At 37.2% G+C, this 18,580-nt stretch overlaps 1 protein-coding gene across 9 annotated transcripts in view; it reads left to right on the forward strand.

The window, feature by feature from the left end:
- The first annotated feature begins 9,649 nt into the window (after window positions 1–9,649).
- Window positions 9,650–18,580, forward strand: part of znf618 (zinc finger protein 618) — a 28,362-nt gene continuing 19,431 nt past the window's right edge. For 3 of the 9 annotated variants that reach the window (XM_026297185.1, XM_026297184.1, XM_026297186.1), the window contains exons 1-2: window positions 9,650–10,151; window positions 18,060–18,399. In XM_026297185.1, the coding sequence (XP_026152970.1) occupies window positions 18,087–18,399 (313 nt within the window). In that variant the 5' untranslated portion in view covers window positions 9,650–10,151; window positions 18,060–18,086. The remainder of the gene's footprint in view (window positions 10,152–18,059; window positions 18,400–18,580) is intronic. The other 6 variants (XM_026297183.1, XM_026297188.1, XM_026297179.1 and 3 more) reach the window with 5 other exon arrangements.

Raw genomic sequence — 18,580 nt, forward strand, 5'->3', positions numbered from 1 at the left:
TATGTAATATAAGAGGATTAGATGACTTAGGCCAATTTATGAACCTGCCTTTGGAACTTACTCAATTTTGAACCTGCCTTTGGCCAAATTACTTCTGGAATAAATGACTTTGGTAAAACAGTGCACTTCCTTTTTTTTCCCACTACTGTGACAGACCATGGGGAAGTGTAAGCCTCAAACATTTGAAAATACTAGTGGAGCACACAGGAACTCAGCAGTGAGTGGCCCTTTTATTCAGGAAACGCAAACTCAAACAGCAAAACTGTAATCACTTAGATAAACCAAACAAATGGCAGGTAATCCTTTCCTCTGTGATAATGTGAAATGATTGTTCAGCACTGTGCACAATAAAGCACAACTAAACATTTAAACAAAAGGACACGTGCATCTCCTCACGTCTCCCTCCACCTTATCTTTGCTGGGTTTTTGAATCTTATCACTTACCAATGGAGTCTGAGAAAGAAATTCCTGTATTATTGCCATAATACAGGAATTTCTTTCTTTTTGAAGTGGCTGCCATCTTGAAAAGCTTATAAATTTGCCTAAGTTACTCTGTCTTGTGACTTGGGCAAATTAAAATTGCCTAAGTCACACTATTGACATAAGCAATTATATCATGGGCTTAGAATTGCATGATCTGTTCAACTGAGGATGTAGGTGATTTTACCAGAGGTGGCCAGCATCATGAAGATCTCACAGGCAAAAAAAATCATTTTTGTCAAAAAATGACTTAGGCCATTATTTTGGCGCAGAGTAATTAGCCAGTGCCCTGTCCACCTTCAATACCACGGCTGAGGTGAGACCTTTGAGCAAGGCACTGGACCTCCAACCATGCTGCAGCAATGGCTGCCCACTGCTGCGGGTGTGTGTTCATGGTGTGTGTGTGTGTTAACTGCTGGTTAACTGCTGCATGGTGTGTGTGCACTTTGGGATGGGTTAAACGCAGAGCACAAATCCCTACTGTGAGTCACCATACTTGGCCACAAAGGTCACTTTCACTTCACTTTCATTTTAAGAAGGTGACGATATGCAACAAAGTGGCAGTTCTGTGTCCAACATTCAGAGCATGAGCAGCAGGATCTGCAGTTAGAGATACTGCATAAGCCTTTTTGGAAAAAAGACAAATGGTTCATTTTATTGATATAAATGTACTTTAATTCCCAGACTTGAGGAAAGTTGGTAACGTGAAGGATCTAAATAGCTTAACATTAAATCACACAGTGAGCAACAGTTAGTAAAAAATATATACTTAATTCATTCAAAAGTAAAAATCAATACTAGAAGCCTGATTTAATGCATCTGGGTCACCATAGAACTCCATTCTCACTCAAGCCTCAAAAATGGGATAGAGGCTGTCAGATTAGAGCTCACGTTTGGTTTAGCATAATCCTCAACTCTGGCAGCATCAGCAGCTTGTTATGATTAAAAATGATGCATAAACTAAAATGCACATTCACGTGTATGTGTGTGTTTGTGTACACAGCTGGATTGGTAGCTTCCCACGTCACGGGAGGGGGAGTGATCCATTAAGAATATTTGATGTCTATTTTTGGCTGTGAGCAACAAAACAAAAGGATGAATTACATTATTTTAATACAAAAATGTGGACAGAAAGTTCTGCAGCTTGTTTTTGTGTTGTTTATAATATTAAGGCCAGGTCTTTGAGTTTCCAGTGTGATAAATGATATATCCAATATGAATTGTATGATAAAAAGTGATTTATTTTCATATTTTTCCATAGCTGGAATTATTTTTAGTTTACTACGTTTGTTTGAAATGTCTGTGCTTCTTCACTTGCCCATGATCCTGTCTGCATTATTTTCTCTTCTAGTGAAGGCAAAAACGCTTTTAAAGACAGGAAATGTTTTTACTTCAAATAGAAACCAGTGGGTGAACAATGAGAAAATAAAGGCAAAGAACAGTTTATTCCCCCAGTCTTGAAGTCACTTATACCTGTAGGTCAATTATATAATTTCATACAATTGGAGCATGTGCTTGAGTGTCTCCATTTCTGATGCATGTAAAGACAGATAAAAGGACTGACATATTACCCAGAAACAAGGGAGGACAGGATTGAATAGGAATACATGATGCATTACTGGATTGATTATTTCCCCCACCAAGGTTTTCATGTGGGTAAGGTTTGCATATCTGCCCTTGAAATACTGTAGTTTTTAGCAGAAATAAATGTAGACAGCCCACCCACACACATACATAAACCCTGTTTTCTGAAGTCTACTGTGAGCAGAGCACCAGTCACTCACATTAGGCAGTAAAGTACAGGTTTAAATAAAGTTCAGTTCTGCTTTCTGTGATGGAAAGTTAGTTGTCAACTTCCCCTATTAGTTTTGTAACGGCCCAAAATGGGGAGGAACAGTGGCTGATGTAAAGTCTGCAGACTGCATATATCAATGACTATATTCATTACCACAGCCACAGATCAGTTCTGTTAGCTAACCTACGCATGTGAATCACTCATTTTGGAATATTATTAAAATGCTCCATGGATCAGTCCATTCAGTGTAGGAGTGTATACTTGCACATATAGGTGCAGATAAAAGTAGGACAGTGCTATGAATAAGTGCTGCAGTGTTTTGTAACATTCCTGCGTAGGCCACAGAGTCCCATTTGCAACCTCAGTCACTAACTCTTCATTTACAAGACACAGAGAGACAGAAAGATATAGGTAGGGAGGAAGTTGGAGGGAGGGTAATAATAAGATTAATGTGGAAAAAACTGAAAATAAAAAACACATGAGACACTGAAGAGGACAGAGGACAACTTTAAGGTAATACTCAGAAAGGAGAGCAAAAGGTAGTGTAAGCTCAAAATAGCAGCAATTGGGTCAGGTGATGTAGGAATAAAACAAGTCAGAAGGCAAATTTTACAGATAAATAAAATAAATTGCAACTACAAAAAGAGCTCAGCTGCAGAATAAAATTTGTAATATTTGTCTCTCACAGGCCAGCACCCTAACTGTAAACTGTCCTCCACCTACTTAAAATAAGGATTAATTAAGCCATTCTTTAAAGTCTCCCTTTGGCTACACTTATCTTTAGCTGCTTGTCATGCTACATTCAGGATGAGGGAGACAGAGCCAAGCTACACAAGAGGATCCTGAGTGCTGAATACACACAGAGTGATGAATATGGAAAATGAAAAAGGCTCTTGACATAAGACAGCGGCTTCAAAAGCTGAGTGTTGTATGGACAAACATTACATAACCTGTGAGGTTAAGATGCCACAAAGCTGGTAAAGAACAGGAGAGATGGCTATAACTAAAAAAAAAGAAAAAAAACCTGTTATTTCTACAGTAAGCACAGATCAAAATTAACTATTCACCTTTATTATAGAAGGTTGAAATAAACTAAATTTGATGAAACTATAGCTGAGATTATAGCTATACCTTAAACTACAGCCTGATCTGAAACAGTGGTGGATGAATCAGATCTGATGCTTAGAGAAAAGTAGAAATTCTTTAACTTTATTCAACAAATAGGAGTCCCACACTAAATGTGCACTTTACACTTGGTGAAATGTAACATATGATAGTGCATAAGAACTGAGACATGAACTCTTTTCTAAAAATGCCAGGAACACATCACTAAGTGTTGCATCACTGGTAGAATTTTAAACCCTGAGGGTCCTTGAGATGCCCTGCCTCTATTATAACACCCTACTAATGAGGTTCCATTTATAGACTGCTCATTTATATGATGTCGATGCTCAGGTCAATTCAACACACACACACACACACACATGTGTCTCAAAGGAACACATTCCTAATGGATAAATGTAATTTATGAATACCTTGAAAAATCTTGTTTTAATGTATTAATGCAGTAATTTGTGTTAGGGGTTACTCTTGACCCAGATATACACAATTACAGTTATATAACTGCCTTTTGCTTGGTTGAAAACTAAAACTTGAGGATGTATTTGACAGTGAGACTTCAGTGTGAGCTTAAGAAACTGTTGCTCAGCGATGATATGGCTGCGCTCCTGGAATTTCTCATTGAAACTGGGAGTGTCTTGCTTTTTTGATGATAGATTAGGGTGCAGGTTTGGCTGCTTTTTGCTTTGTGGCTTTTGGCTCAGCTCTCTCCTCACTAACACACTGTATGCATCTAAGTTAAAGTTGATTTTCTAATGTGTTTTACTGCCTGAGTTCTTGCACTCAGAACAGCTGTGCTTCACTTTCTTGACTTGATCAAATCAATGAGAGAGAATTTTTATCCTGCATCGCATTTGACTACCAGCAATTCCAGTGCATCTGTAGATAAAAACATAGAGGCAAGGACACGGCTTTTCAAACTCTACTAGTTGTATCTTGTGATGGTACTGAAAGTATTTAAATTCTCAAACACTTCAAGAGATGTATCCAACTTGGTTCACACCGTTGGACTCAAAACACAGGGGGGCTTTATTGCACAGTTGTATTTGTCTTCAATTTGATAAGAAGCAATTGTGTTATTTGTGAATCTTTGTCACCATCTGTAATTTTTGGCAAGCGTATTCCTCTCTGTGTAGATGGAAAAATCTTTTTGTTTTCATTCATACTTGGGGTGCTTTGTAATCTGTTTCTCTAACTTGGCTAACTTCCTGGTTTGTTCTGTTATGACAGATGGTGCATTTAGGTCGTTGTCACTGTTTTCAATAACACTTAACTCAATTTATCCATCAGCATATGTTTTACATTTAGCTGATAATGACTGCAGAGAGGGGAGTCAGCAGTGTTCAGATCCAAGTAGCGATACAGCTGTACGTCATGTACTGTATATCATTGTACATGATAACTGTAGTTTTAATTGTTGAATACTTGTATTTATTTGTCGCACCTTCACCATCAGTGTGAACCTCTTCAGGCTCAGAACACAAAGTCTTTTGATAGATTCCTTCAACTTCAAATACCTAGCTGTAGTGGTGATCAAATGTGTGTCTCAAAAGGTTCATTTTCCATTTTGACCTTTCACCTGAAGGTTTGCTCCTGAGATAAGTCATGTCTAGATGACAGACAGATGGCCAATGAATGACTCAGACACAGAAAGGAGAAAAGGGAATAGATAGAGGCTGTGAACAGGATGATCTGTCTTCATACTTGTGCGTTGCAGATCCTGCATCCTGGAACCACTTTTGTGATAAGGTATTATCAAGCGAAGCAAAAAAAAGTTACATGGTGGTGTAGAGAAAAACTGAAAAACTTTGTATGCTTGGCTAAAAATGAAGAATTATGTCTTTATAGATAGCTATAAACAATACCATACACATTGGCAGAAAATGGCAGAAATAAGGAAGAAGAGCAAGCTATCATGGTGTGACACAAATTGCAAATAAGACAACTAACTAATGTTAACATGCTCTCTTTGATGTTTCCCTGTTGGGCAGAGCCAAGTTCAGTGAAAAAATATATTGCACGGATCCTCTTATATTTTCAGTCCCTTGATGATGAGTTTAGGTTGTGGGCTTGACTGTACAGTTACCAAGCATAAAAACACCATCCAAGTACAGAAAGTGGATAAGTATGACTGCTTTTGGAAAGGGCACTGCTGTAATCAGATAGATTTTGTCATTGTGGGCAGCAGAGGTTTACTGTACAATCACTGCATGTTTTATTCTTAGCTTCTTCCTCTTGACTTCCCATGGATATGAATGCAGGAGGTTTAGTTAGTTCATATTACCCTATCATAACCATAATTACATTACTCACTTCTCTCTTCTTAATCCGGTGCTCACAATGTAAGTGTAGAGGTGGCATTAAAGCAATTATGGGCTTTTTTTTGCTGTGTGCTCTTGTCATAGTTTGCAATTATGTGAGGAACAAAACAACCAGGAGGCTAAGATTACCTGCATGTTGAGGTTGAAAAGAATATCATCATTTGTCTTAAAATAGGAAAAGTACTACTTATGCTATTTGGGAATCTGTTTGTGTTAGAGTAAAACAGGATAGAGGCTATACTTACACATTAACACTGACCATTTTTCAGCTGCACTTAGATTTGTGTGTAGCTTAAATGAGACACGTGAATGACATGTTGAAAAGTCAACACTGCAATTTGAAAGTATAGAGCACAAGTGTGAAATACCTGTGTAATGTTTGCTTATTTATTGTAATCTTTTGTAAAAATTAGTCACCTTTAGAAAAAAAGATTCTATTATTGGCTTGGAATTGAAGAGGTTCCCTAACCTGAAATAACACCCTGCACATAGACACAAGAGGCCTTTGATTGGTCTTCAAAAACCTGCAATTACAGTTGGCAACATAACAAACAGCCACGATTCTTGCCTGTGTTTACCTATCTATTAGCCAACACTGTGTTCTTGAACTTCTGCATTATAATGGCTGGTTACACTCAAGTACTTTATATTTAAATGGACAACAGATATTGATCCTATTCCCGCATTCTGTTTACTGCTGATGCTAGTGCAACTGTTTGCAAACGTCATTATTGAGTAAGGTCATCTGCTGTATTGAATGTTCACTTGCATGTGAACATAGTCTGCTGCAAATATAGATTATGTGTGCATGCAGTTTATATTTCGGAAATATATATGTGATTGTCTTGGCTTTCAAATAATTACAAGTCTATTAGTGGAATACAAAATTTAATGTAAAGCATAGCAGACAACAACATGGATTTCTTTGTTTTAATATTTTTGCAGTTAAATCTGTGGCACAAACATACTTTTCCTGTAAACTGTCTGATTTTAGAAACTCTAGATTGTAGTAACATCAGTGTTTGATCACTGTCCCCTAATTTACGCTGGGCTCTTGAGCATGCATCAATGGTCTGGAGGCTCTCAAACCCAAGTAGGTCACTGAGGAAAAAAATAGCATCCTTGTTGTCATCCCCTCTCACCTGTTGGATTTTCAGCGAGTTGACAGAATATTTCTCAAAAAGTAGGCTGAGAGGAGGTCAGGCCAACCTTGCGCTCTGTAAAATAATAGAAGAAAGAGAGAGTCTATTTTGTGATATTAAGGACACTGTGGTTGATACAGTAGGTTGTATCCCAAATTTCTGAGCTGCTAAATGTTTCAGTAGCAGTCACATATTCCTAAGTAATTGTCAGTGGATTCACTTTTGTTTCTGCTACTGTGAAGAACTGTTTCCTCCCACTTCCTGAAATATTCAGGCTTTGACTCGTCTCAGCTGTACATTAGACCTTGGTTTTCAGTACCTTTGTTGTCACTGTAGAAAAACCATTTTTGCCTTCAACAAAGAATCCTAGGAGTTATAATTGATGCTGATTACGCTTACTCATCTATCAGCAACAACACTTTAGTAGCTTTCAGAAATTCAGTGCTTTTGATCCCTTTAAGGCGCAGACACATTGTACATGCCTTTGTCACCACCAGAACCTGTTTTCTATGAAAGCCATTCAAACTTTTCAGATAATTTAAGAGTCACATCTTGACTGAGACCAACAAATCTGATCGTATCACTCTGATGACATAACAGAATTAACTTTGCTTGACTTTGATTTTGTTCATGCGCAATAAAACATTTAATGGCCTGATTCCTAAACATATATGCTGGGGCTAGCATAAAAAGTTAAAATATCATTAATATCTCTTTTATGTTCTTTCTTAATTACTCCACCACTGAACAAATCACTACAGTGCTCTGATGATGAACATTGTGGTATGAGGACATACCTCAACTCATAAAAAAACAGACTTCTGGACATATCTGGACTTGATGGGAAGACATTAATCAAACCTTTGCATTAACTGCAGAGGGAGACACTGAGAAAATACAGAGCAGGCATTAATCTACATGTGCAGCGTGCTCACAGGGTAATGCAGAGACACAACTGAAGCTATGATTTATTGGTATACTGGTGCTCTCTGCTGGACAGAGAAGATAAATGCAGCATGAGAAAGAGACTGAACAGGACTCTTGCAGAAAAAAGTCCATGCAGATCAAACATTCTTAACTGCACATCCTATATCCTAACTATATACAATTATCAAATTATCAGCGATATCACTACTTTCTCAATACAGAAGAGTATTATTTTTAGTACTGAGCTATTTTTAAAACAAGTCACACTGTCTAACTGCATATAGGGTATGGGTTAACGGTAATTTCCAAGAACCTGCCAAAAAATCTTGACTAAATGACGTCTGGACTCTGACTTATTGACTCCAGGATATTATATTTGTTGTTTTTCAGTCATTACTGTGTTACTGTGACTTCATGTTAACAACTGTTTTCTTGTGGAGCAAAAATCTTCCAAATTGAACTTCTCTTGCTGATTACAGTAAGTTTTCCTCCAAAATGTATCTGTATTTTCCTGCATTTCTTTGACCCTCATGCCCTCATAAGCCCTCCAGGGCCTGCTGTAGAGAAGCATCAGGATGATGCTGTCTCCAACAAGACAGGAATGCTGAAAAGGTCGGAGTGCTGTTTCTGCTGATGTGCAGAGAGTAGAGAGCATTATGGCGACTATGGCTATAATTCTCAAAAACATATTTTTGGTTTTGTCAACCTATTCCACTTTGTTCCCATTCGTTTCAAATTCTCTGGTGTGCTCTGGGAAATGTTGAAAAAGTGACAGGTGAAGAACAACAAAAAACCTTTTTGCTTTCTGGTAGCCTTCATTAGCACCATTCTCATAGGGACATGCAGTTTTAGTCATTAGATGTATAACTATATCATACTTTTTGACCTGGGCGATATTTTGTGTCTTAGAAAGGCTCTTGTATCCTTCTATGAATAGTACTTTTGAATAATCACAGTGAAATGTATCATAATAAGCAGGCAAATACTTTTTGTTTCATATTTGTAATTTAGATTTCTTTGCACAGCTTTTTTCCCACCAGGGCAGTGAATTGCAAATACAGCTTTTTAAAATAAAGCAAATCCTGGGAGCATAGTAGGAGCTGAAATAATATTGACTATTGTATTATACGTACTGTTTTACTTCTCTTTTCTTTGTGGTAGTTTATGTAAGTTATTCTCGATTTTAGATGAGTTTATTGGACTGTACTTATGTTCTAGTACATAATGTACATTAACTAACTAAATGACTCTCAACCAATTATAAACACCTTACAATTTAACCCTCTCAAAGACTGCCTATACCAGGGAATTAAATGTATTTGAAAAGCAGATTATTATTAGAAATAAAAAGTAAAAGTTATATATTAAAACACCCGATCACAAAACTTTTAAAAAACAAAACTAGATTATTTCCAAAGAGAAAAAAAGATTAATTCTCAAAGTGGGGTTTTGGAATTTAAAATTTGTTGGCCAATCAAAACCTTGCTCTTGACAAGTAACCTGCATGTGCACATGTCGGGACTGCTGCAATATTCAGCAGTGGGTTTTAGTGAATTACTAACCTCTTATTTTGGAAAACAACTTGAAATGAGAGTTCATCATTTTGGCTGACTGGCCAAAACTAAACAACTAGCATTGAACAGTTCTGTAACAAATAGCTCATGATGGTTACAACTTCCTTTTACATTTAAATTGGGAGCAATGAAAACATTAGGAAACACCTGCAAAACGGGAGGAGAAATTACCCATGAGTCAAGATAGAAGATCGACCGTGTCTGTGGTTATTGTGTAATTCGGGAAATAAACCCTGACTATATCAAAAGTGTTTTAAAACTGCACTCCAGTCTGCTCTTATAATATTCAGAATATGTTTTCCTCTGCGTAATCCCCAGTCCCCCTCTTTCGCCGTGTAACTTCATAGTTGGCCAACCTCTTTTTCCTGCCTTCTTGCCAGACTTTTTTTCCTTTTTCTTTTTCTTTTTTTCCATGTAGGCTAATACACAGGCCGGCGCTGCAATTTCGGAATCTGCCCTTGTATATGGCGGACGAAAATTTCCACAGGAGGAACCGCAACACAAACCCCCTGTGCAAGGCAGCGGCGGTGAGCCTGCAGGGACTGAGTAAACCTCGGCAAATTCATGAATCATTACGCCATTACTCTTTGACTAAAATGTAACGTAGCGCGTCGCGGAGGAAAATACACGCTGTGGTGAAATTTTTTTTAACATTTGGAATTTCTCATAACTAATTCACAATTTTTTTTTTTTTTTTTTTTGAGGAAGCAGTTGTGCAGCAGTCACGTCTGGTCGGGGAGGGAAGGTTTCTGGAGCGGGAGCCTGTTTCGCATGAGCTGCATCGTTTTTGGAGGTATGTCAAACCGCAGTGTTTTCTCTTTTTTTTCTGATTTACAAATCCTAAATTTGAGAAATTTCACTAGTTTCTGTCCTCTTCACTTAATCACCGAGACCTGGCAGTGTTTTTGCACTACTGCTTGCCACTAAAACCAGGTGCAGGCTTTGAAGCCAGCCGAAATAGACCTAATCTGTTGATGTTTTTTGACTGAATTTTTGTAATGAAGTTTCCGTGTAAGTGCTGACTAGTCCTCGGTGCACCTAGTTTGTTCGCCTAAAAACACGGTGTGTGCTCCGATTAGAGCAAGGGGACCAGGCGATAGTGGCAACATGAAGGACGATGAGGGGAGGAACAATCTGAAACACAAAAACCTCCTGCAGCCATGTTTTATGAATTTTCCTGCAAATTTGAGCAGAGCTCCGGAGTTGCTCCTCTGAAACTCACACAGCACTGACGTTCACTTTTGGTTGGATTTGACGGCTCGGGTTTGGTTTCAGACGGACAAGAAAACCCCCCAAAGTGTCGTCATGTCAAAATACATTTCGACTTTTATTTTTAGGAAGATAGAGGATTTAAAATCTGTGTGCTATTGGCGCCACCTGTAGGTAGTCGTTTTGAGAAATTAAAAAAAAAAATTGCAATGAGACTAGTTTTGAGACTTATTTATTGAATTGAATGCTATTTCATTCGAAGTGGGACACATTTTATAATGATTTTGAAGCGAATATGCGTTTTGTGTGAATGATTAACTCGAAAGGAAAAATACCGTCTGGTCTTCGTGCTGATTATTGCAAAAAAAATGACCTTTTAAAAACTGCATTCAAGCACTGTACAATGTTCATTTGGTTACACTTTGGCTCATAATGAATATTCCAGCCCTTAATTGCTTGCTAAACGTTTAAGCACCAAAAAAAAAAACCTGTTTGTTATTTCAGAAATCATGTAGGCCTAATGTGCCTGCTCTCTGGGAGGTAAACATAAAATATCTGTTCAGTCCATCCTTTAACTTATCTTTTCAATCTAACTGCTGTCCTTGTTTTTGCATGGCACTGTAGTTATGTGTCATGGTGGGTATACAGATAGAAATTTCTACTTGATAAATATGGAACAATGTGAACTTTTATTTCTACGGATTGGGAATGTGTAAGTGGAAAATAACTATCCAAAGTGAAGCAAACAGCACTGGAAGAAGAAAAAAAACCATGTCAGCATAATTTGAGGGCAGGAAAAACAATCACAACCAGTGGCTTTACTGTTTATATTAATCTTGCAGACACCAAACAGTTTCCCATCTTGCATGGCTTGCTTTTATTTTAATGTAAGGGAAACTGCAGAGGCCATTTTGCTGTGGGTAATTTTAATGCTGACCTTCAAATCGGTATAAATTCAAAGAGCTGGTGGAAATTATATGGCTCATATGCAAAATCTGGGTGTAAATTCTGACCTTTGTCTGGAAAGTCGAATCAAAATGCAGCAGTTTCAGTTGAAGCACAGAACTGAAGAGAGGCAACCAGTGGCATGAGTTTAGGGTTGGATCACTTTGAGTGATGGGAATGTTTATATGCCAAATATTTGAAAGACCATGTAATAAGTTATAAAACTCTCTGGAATAATCCCTATAGTTTTACAGTGAAAAACACCTTAAATCCTGAATTAGTTAATGGGTTCTGTATTCTGGGAGTGCTCTCATTTTAAGTAAGGTAAGAGGAATGCTGGTCTGTCAGTACTGTAATGAACAAAAGCTTTGTTTCACAGAGGATATTTGGATGGAGAGGTGAAACTTGTCCCTCCAGGCTCCGATAAACACAAGATGGTGAGGGATCATATCACAGCCTGTGGCTCTCGGTGTTGGAAACATACTTGCTGCTCTAATTGTCATCAACTTTAGTACAGAGGTTTTGTTATTCATTTAGGATTGTTCCACAAGCAGTTTTTGTCTCTTACCACTTGTTTTTTTTGTTATTGGACAGTTACATATTCATGATTTGTGCTTAGACATATCTGATGAACCATACAAACAATGCACAGAAATGTAGTAAACATCTCATGTGTTATTTTCTTAGTGGCATGCTGACAATGGTTTAACTTAAATTAGTCTCTAGGGGAAAGGATTTTCATGGGTTGGAGCTGCTGCATTAAAAAATTCTGTGCATTCTGCACATATTTTTCCTGCCTTTTCCTTTGTAAAAATGAACCTTATTGGTTTCATGAATAATGCATTAGGACGTTCAATTGCTGCAGCAATGAAAATTAGGCCTGTTTACGTGCAGTGGTTATGTACACAGAAGCTTCTTTTTTTTTTTTTTTCCTCCCTTGACCGTTTTCTGAAGGTAGAGCAGAGCCTGAGTAGCTTGTCTGAAAATACAAATTTTCAGCAAAGCAAATCTCATTTCTTTGAGTGAAAAGGGGAGGGGTGAAACTCCCGCAGGTTTAATGAATCCATAAATCACAATAGTGCCAGGTTTGCTGCGCCTGCGTCACTGTGCAGTGTAATTTTGATTTTCATCAAAAATTTAATCTGCCAGCCTACAAGGGTTTAGCAGCAGACCGGATGCCGCCCTGAATTTCTAATTTTAGGGGCCTGATTTTCAGGATTTATTTTTGTATAATTCAAGTCTGCTTTTCAATATCTCTTGTTATTAAATTTTAATTCATGGCATTAACATATAGATTGAAAAGGTTTTTATGGGGTTTTGAGTGTATGCTGATGGAATTTTACTAGACGACACAGTTCCTTTTTCCAGAGCATCTCGGGTGTGTGTGTATGTGGGGGGTGCAGGGTTTTATCCATTTCTCTGCATTATTGCTTTTTGAAATCATTGGTCATACACCCTCTTGGAAGACATTTATTACACAGGACAGAAAAATGTGCATTTGATTAAAGAAACAGGAAAAGCAAAGCATTTAGTGTGAAACAGGTTTTGGTCAACCCTTGCTCCTAGTCACTGACTCTGCTCTATATAATACAAACATGCAGTGAAAGCAGTGATTGAAGTGACCCCCTCCATCCCCCATTTTAGCTGATTCCTATTTTTAATCCCTCCAGAGTGGAAACATTTTCATGAGCCTTAAACAAATTTGTATTTTATATTTCAGTCAACTTAACATGCAGAGCACAGTGATTTTTGGCAAAGTAAGATACAATTCAAAGTAAGAAAACCTCTCTAAATTAGAGGCACACTATTTTTTATGTTTGTTTTAACCAAGCACAGTGATTGATTTACTTCATTATTGTGCAGAGGCAGATACAGTACTTCCCAAATATAGGCCAATTATTTTAAGTATGTTGACTAAGAGCTGAGTTCTGAACAGAACATCGCAAGGATGTTTTCCTTGTATACCTAACCTCCTTATTCTGTAACCCTAGATACATTTTATGCAGAGATATATTGTCGTTAATATGTAAGCACTGACATTTTAAAACCCAGCTGGATTAAATCATAGAGGGAAAACAAGTTTAATAAATTTACATAAATCACTATGCCACCTACGCATGCTTACTTTAATGCCTATTATACTGATACTATCGACAGATTCTTGATATGCAAAAAACAATTGATGATTTAATTGAGCCATATTTCCTGGTCTTTTGTTTTATTTAGTTTAGGTTATGCTTTATTTGTAAGGAACATTAAGCAAATGTGCATCTGGTTTCGATTTTTGTTCTGCCATGGTAGTTTCGGTTACAGTATATCAGAAGCTTTTGAAAGATCAGAAGGCCAGATGGCTAATTTGACATTTTGACTTTTAATTAGAGGTGAACTGGTCACAGTCAGCATTTCATATATTCAGGCTATGCATTCAAACTGTTGCATAGGAAACGCTGTATCAGATTGATATATTTTGAGGATTGATTTATTTTAGAAATCCATGCATCTTCACCATTATTTAATTTGATTAAATATGCAAAATTCTTTTATTTCTAGGTGGCCATGCGGTGCACGTTTCCCTCACATTAGGGATAGTCTGATCAATCAGGTGCCACTACAGGTTACCCAGCTAGCCTTAGAAGTAGCAAATCTGAAAAACAACAAAAAAAAGAAACTGCCCTAAAATAAGTGAAACAAAGAACTGTGACCTGTTACAAAAGAGAAGTGCTCAGATCCTTTATTCAAGTTAAAGTACCAATACTACACTGGTAAAATACTCCACTGCAAGTGAAAGTTCTGGATTTCAAAAGTACATAAAGTATTATCAGCAAAATGTACTTAAGTTATCAACAATGAAATTAATCATTACAGAAATATCGTCCCCGTTGGTTTCATAAACTGTATGGTGTTTTTGTATTAATATACCCACTGTGTTAATTTATATGTAATGCATCCTCTTTTACTGGTGTGGTTGTTTAAGATTGCACTAATTTTACTCACTAACATACTGTTGGGAACCCCAATCTTCTGTAAAGCATCAAATTCTGTAAGATCATCATATATTTGTAACAGGCATGTTTTGTTTCGTAACAGTAGAGGTTGCTAAGGTTTTCAAGGTACTTTACTTATCTTAAGAAATTGGAGAATTTATTCACCTTAAACCTAAAATTCAAAATGAGATGAAAAATTGTAATCTGCAGAGTAACTAAAGATTGTCTGGTTAATTTAGTGGATTAGAAAGAACATTTTTCACTGATGTTTAGAGAAATAGAAGTATAAAGCTGCAAAAATGAAAATACTCAAAGTACCTGAAACTTTCACTTATGGACAGTAGTTGAGTAAATGTACCTAATTACTTTCCACCACTGCTCAGAAGCAGCTTACGGTCAGAGTAGAGATGGCCCTGTTGATCACTGTCAGAGTGTGTCCATGTTTGACTACAGTCCACTGACTGGCTCCTGCTCAGCTACACAATAGGGTGCTAGTGATTAGTGAGCACTGGGGTCCTTTGTTAGCATGTTGTGAGCAAATGGTGCTAACAGACATTTTCCTGTCCCTTGTTTAAACAAAACCACGTTCTTTGATGATATTGAAAAACATATGGGTGGATCAGCAGTGGAAGAAGTATCCAGATACTTAAACAAACAGAGATTTTCCTTTACAATCAAAAGTACTACATTTAGTATTCCACTTAAGTAACGGTACTTAATTATCTGCAAAGTATATTTCGAGTATCTAAAGTAAATGTACTCCTTGTGCACGAAAATGTCTCCTGTAAGTGATATTAAATGTTCATATAGGTCATGAGCTAACATTGACACTAATACTGGTTTAGCTGACTGACGTGACCTTAGCTGTTATGCTTTAGTTGCAATAAATATTTTTCAGTGGTTCCCTCCTATTGGTCAGCAGATAAATGTGAGGAGTCCTGATATGATTAATGAGAAAGGGGGGGGGGGGTTCTGCTACACAAATCTGTTTTCATTTTTAGGACTTTTCTCTAATCTTTCCTTTACCTTTTACCTCTTTAGACCTCAAGCAGTTAAAGTTTAAATAAAACCACGTGAGATGTATAGAGGGGCGATGTCCATTAAATGTGGCAAATTTATTGATCTGTTTATCTAAGTAGTCACAAGTTAAATGTTTGAAAACCACTGGTTCAGTCTTAACCATGTTTTGGATTTTAGAAGTTTCTTGTTTTTTTTTTTTTTTTGTTTGTTTTTTTTAATGTCAAATCTTAAAGCAAGTGTTGTGTAGTAGAAATATGGAAGTAATCACTGTACTGTATCACTGTATTTGTATAATTAGTTTTTTGTGGAATTTAATCTGACAGAAGGCCCTTTTTTGATCGTACATTACAGAACAATGACGCCACATTGCTTTTAATATGTGTAGGGGATTAGTCTTGTCATAAGACATTTTTATACCTGCCACAAAATACTGGTGGGCTACATTTTGCAAGAAAAAAAAAAAACCAGACAGAGAAGACTGGCTTTACTTTTTTTGTGTGTGTGACTCATTGTTAAACGCAAACGTACATCTCACACTGCATGTACAGGAAGAACGTTGTAAAAGCACAGTTACTTTTAAAATGGCTTATTAAAGAACACAGAGTCCACACTGTGTAGTTAAGTTTGGCAGTCTGTGCTCTGTAGGTCTAGTAAAAATGAAAAACAGGCTTCATGAAATTTAAATTTCCTGTATCATGTGCATGTTATATGCAAACTAATCTGCAGATAGCAGCTGTCTCAAGGCTGAATCTAAAATGCTAGACTGGGCAGTTGCATTTATTTTGGTTAACAAATTCACTGCCATAATGCATCTGAATTACGTCATCTATTTCTGATACTATACTACCCTAAGCAGCAACGTTAGAGGTGAGTCCTTGAACACTTAGAGGAATGCCAACCATTTCAAAAATGGTTAACTTGCTCCCTATGACAATTCAGTCCTAAAGCTAGAAAATGTTGAACTGACTGCTTAATTTGAAATGTCACTGAGATGTAAAATTTGGCACTGCTGTGTAGACAATAAATGGGTCACTAACTTAGCTGACCCCAAAGATTTTTGTGCTGATTTCATGCATTCACTTATGATAGCAGTGCTAAAATGCAGTTTTCATTTTACAAGTGTCACCATTTCAAGGTGTTTCTCTTGATTTCTAGCTAACACAGATAAAACAAGATGCATCCATAAATGTTTCACAAACGGATCTGATACACAGGAAAAAATACATGAACTTTTCAAGTCTGAGGTATAATAAGATCACATGTGATGGATGAGTAGACAGGCAGTCACAAATCCAACTCTGCCATGTTTGTCTTGGTTAGAGGGGAAAAAATCTATTGTAAAGTAAAAAACTTTGGGGAAAAATATGATATTTTGAAATAAAAAACAAAAAAAACCTTATGTAATTAATTTGACCTGTAATGAATAAGCAGAATGATGTGATGTTTCATAATGTTGAAGTTTTAAATATGAGCAGTGGGCTCTGTCTATTTTTGCAGAAGCTAAGCCAGATTGGCCCAACCAAATTGACCATATGTGTGTGTGCGTGTAATGACACTTCTTATTAAATTTGTTGCAGGACAGGATTGGCTACTGAAAACATAATACCACAAAATTTCAAAAGCCATGTTTAAGCTTGTTTTATAAGGTATTAGGAAATCAAAACATGCAACTTGCACAGCCTCGCAGTAGGCCGATTAAGTGTTGCACATATTGCATGATTTAGCTGACAATCCTTTTTAAGATGAGCTACTTAAACTGAAAACTAAAAATATTTTGTCTCAACATTATCCAATTCATGGCTTTGTTTGTTTATTGGTCATGTGTCATATTCAAAGAAAGGTGTACTTGGGCTATGAAAAGGTGTGTTGTTGCTATATTGGTGTGCTATTATTAGAAGACCAGTTTTCCCTTTTTCCATAATATCAGTCATCCTGGCATAACTCTGTTTTGCTTGGTTGCATTTTGAGCACCCTCTCTTGACAAGGCCTTTTATAGTCTTGTGCTGAAATGGCAAGTTGTGTAATTTGGATATTTTTGAAATTAGAGCGTTGGGTGCCACAAAGCTGTGGAATTTATGTCATCAAAGGTCATTCATGAACAGTTCAGCTACTCTGTTCTCTATGGTTACCAACACAAATGTTTTTTTTTTTGTTTTTTCTCTCATCAGTGACAGTGTCACAAGTGTCCTGGACATTTAGAACCTGTCTCTTGACTACATTTATGAAAAGAGGCAGTGATTGTCTCATGAATTTGGGCATTCTTTCAGGGTTTCTGTAGCGATCAAGTACAGGTTATCCTTCATTTTATAGTTGTTGCTTTTAGGCACTTTACTTAAATCAAAGCTGACATCCTGGCACAACCTTTTTTTTCTTGGATATTGGTTGTGTTATGCTGTTTTAAAACAGCACATTACACTGTGGGATAGTGTGCTATAATATTATGTTTTAAATTGGTTTAAATTCATGCCATTGAGAGTGTATATTGCTAAATCATCAAGAAGTAAAAAGTCTTTTTCTGTTTGTGGTATTTTCCCCTCATACAGAAGTACTGGCTCAGAGGAGGTGGCGTCATGAGTGCAAAAGAGGCACCCAAGCCTGGGAAGGAGCAGGCGGACGGTGGGAGTGCAGCCACAGATGGCCTCTCACCAACCTTAGCCTCAGCGACCAAGAATACTAGTCCACCACCTGTCACAGTAAAGAAAGAGCCTGGCACCTCAGAGACCAGCAACGGAAAAGTGGGTGATGCTAACCCTGCTGAGATCTGTGTTGTCATCGGAGGAAATGATGGAGGAACCAGTGGCGGTGGATCTCGCAGAGCTCAGACCGAGGGTATGTTTGCCCTTGGTACTCCTCCTCCAACGAAGAGCACAGACTCATGCATAGGTGTGTGAATATACATATGGATGTATATATAAATATTTACATATAAATTTGTTGACTGCAGTCATGTCTGGTGTCTCTTGACCCTGACCTTTCTTTCTGACTGACAGACTTCACAGCATTTTAAATTAACATTTAGAAAAATTAAACAGCAGTGTCTCTTCAGAAGTAATATCCTGGTCTC

Source organism: Mastacembelus armatus, chromosome 12 (assembly GCF_900324485.2).
Source record: "Mastacembelus armatus chromosome 12, fMasArm1.2, whole genome shotgun sequence".
Classification (NCBI taxonomy): domain Eukaryota; kingdom Metazoa; phylum Chordata; class Actinopteri; order Synbranchiformes; family Mastacembelidae; genus Mastacembelus; species Mastacembelus armatus.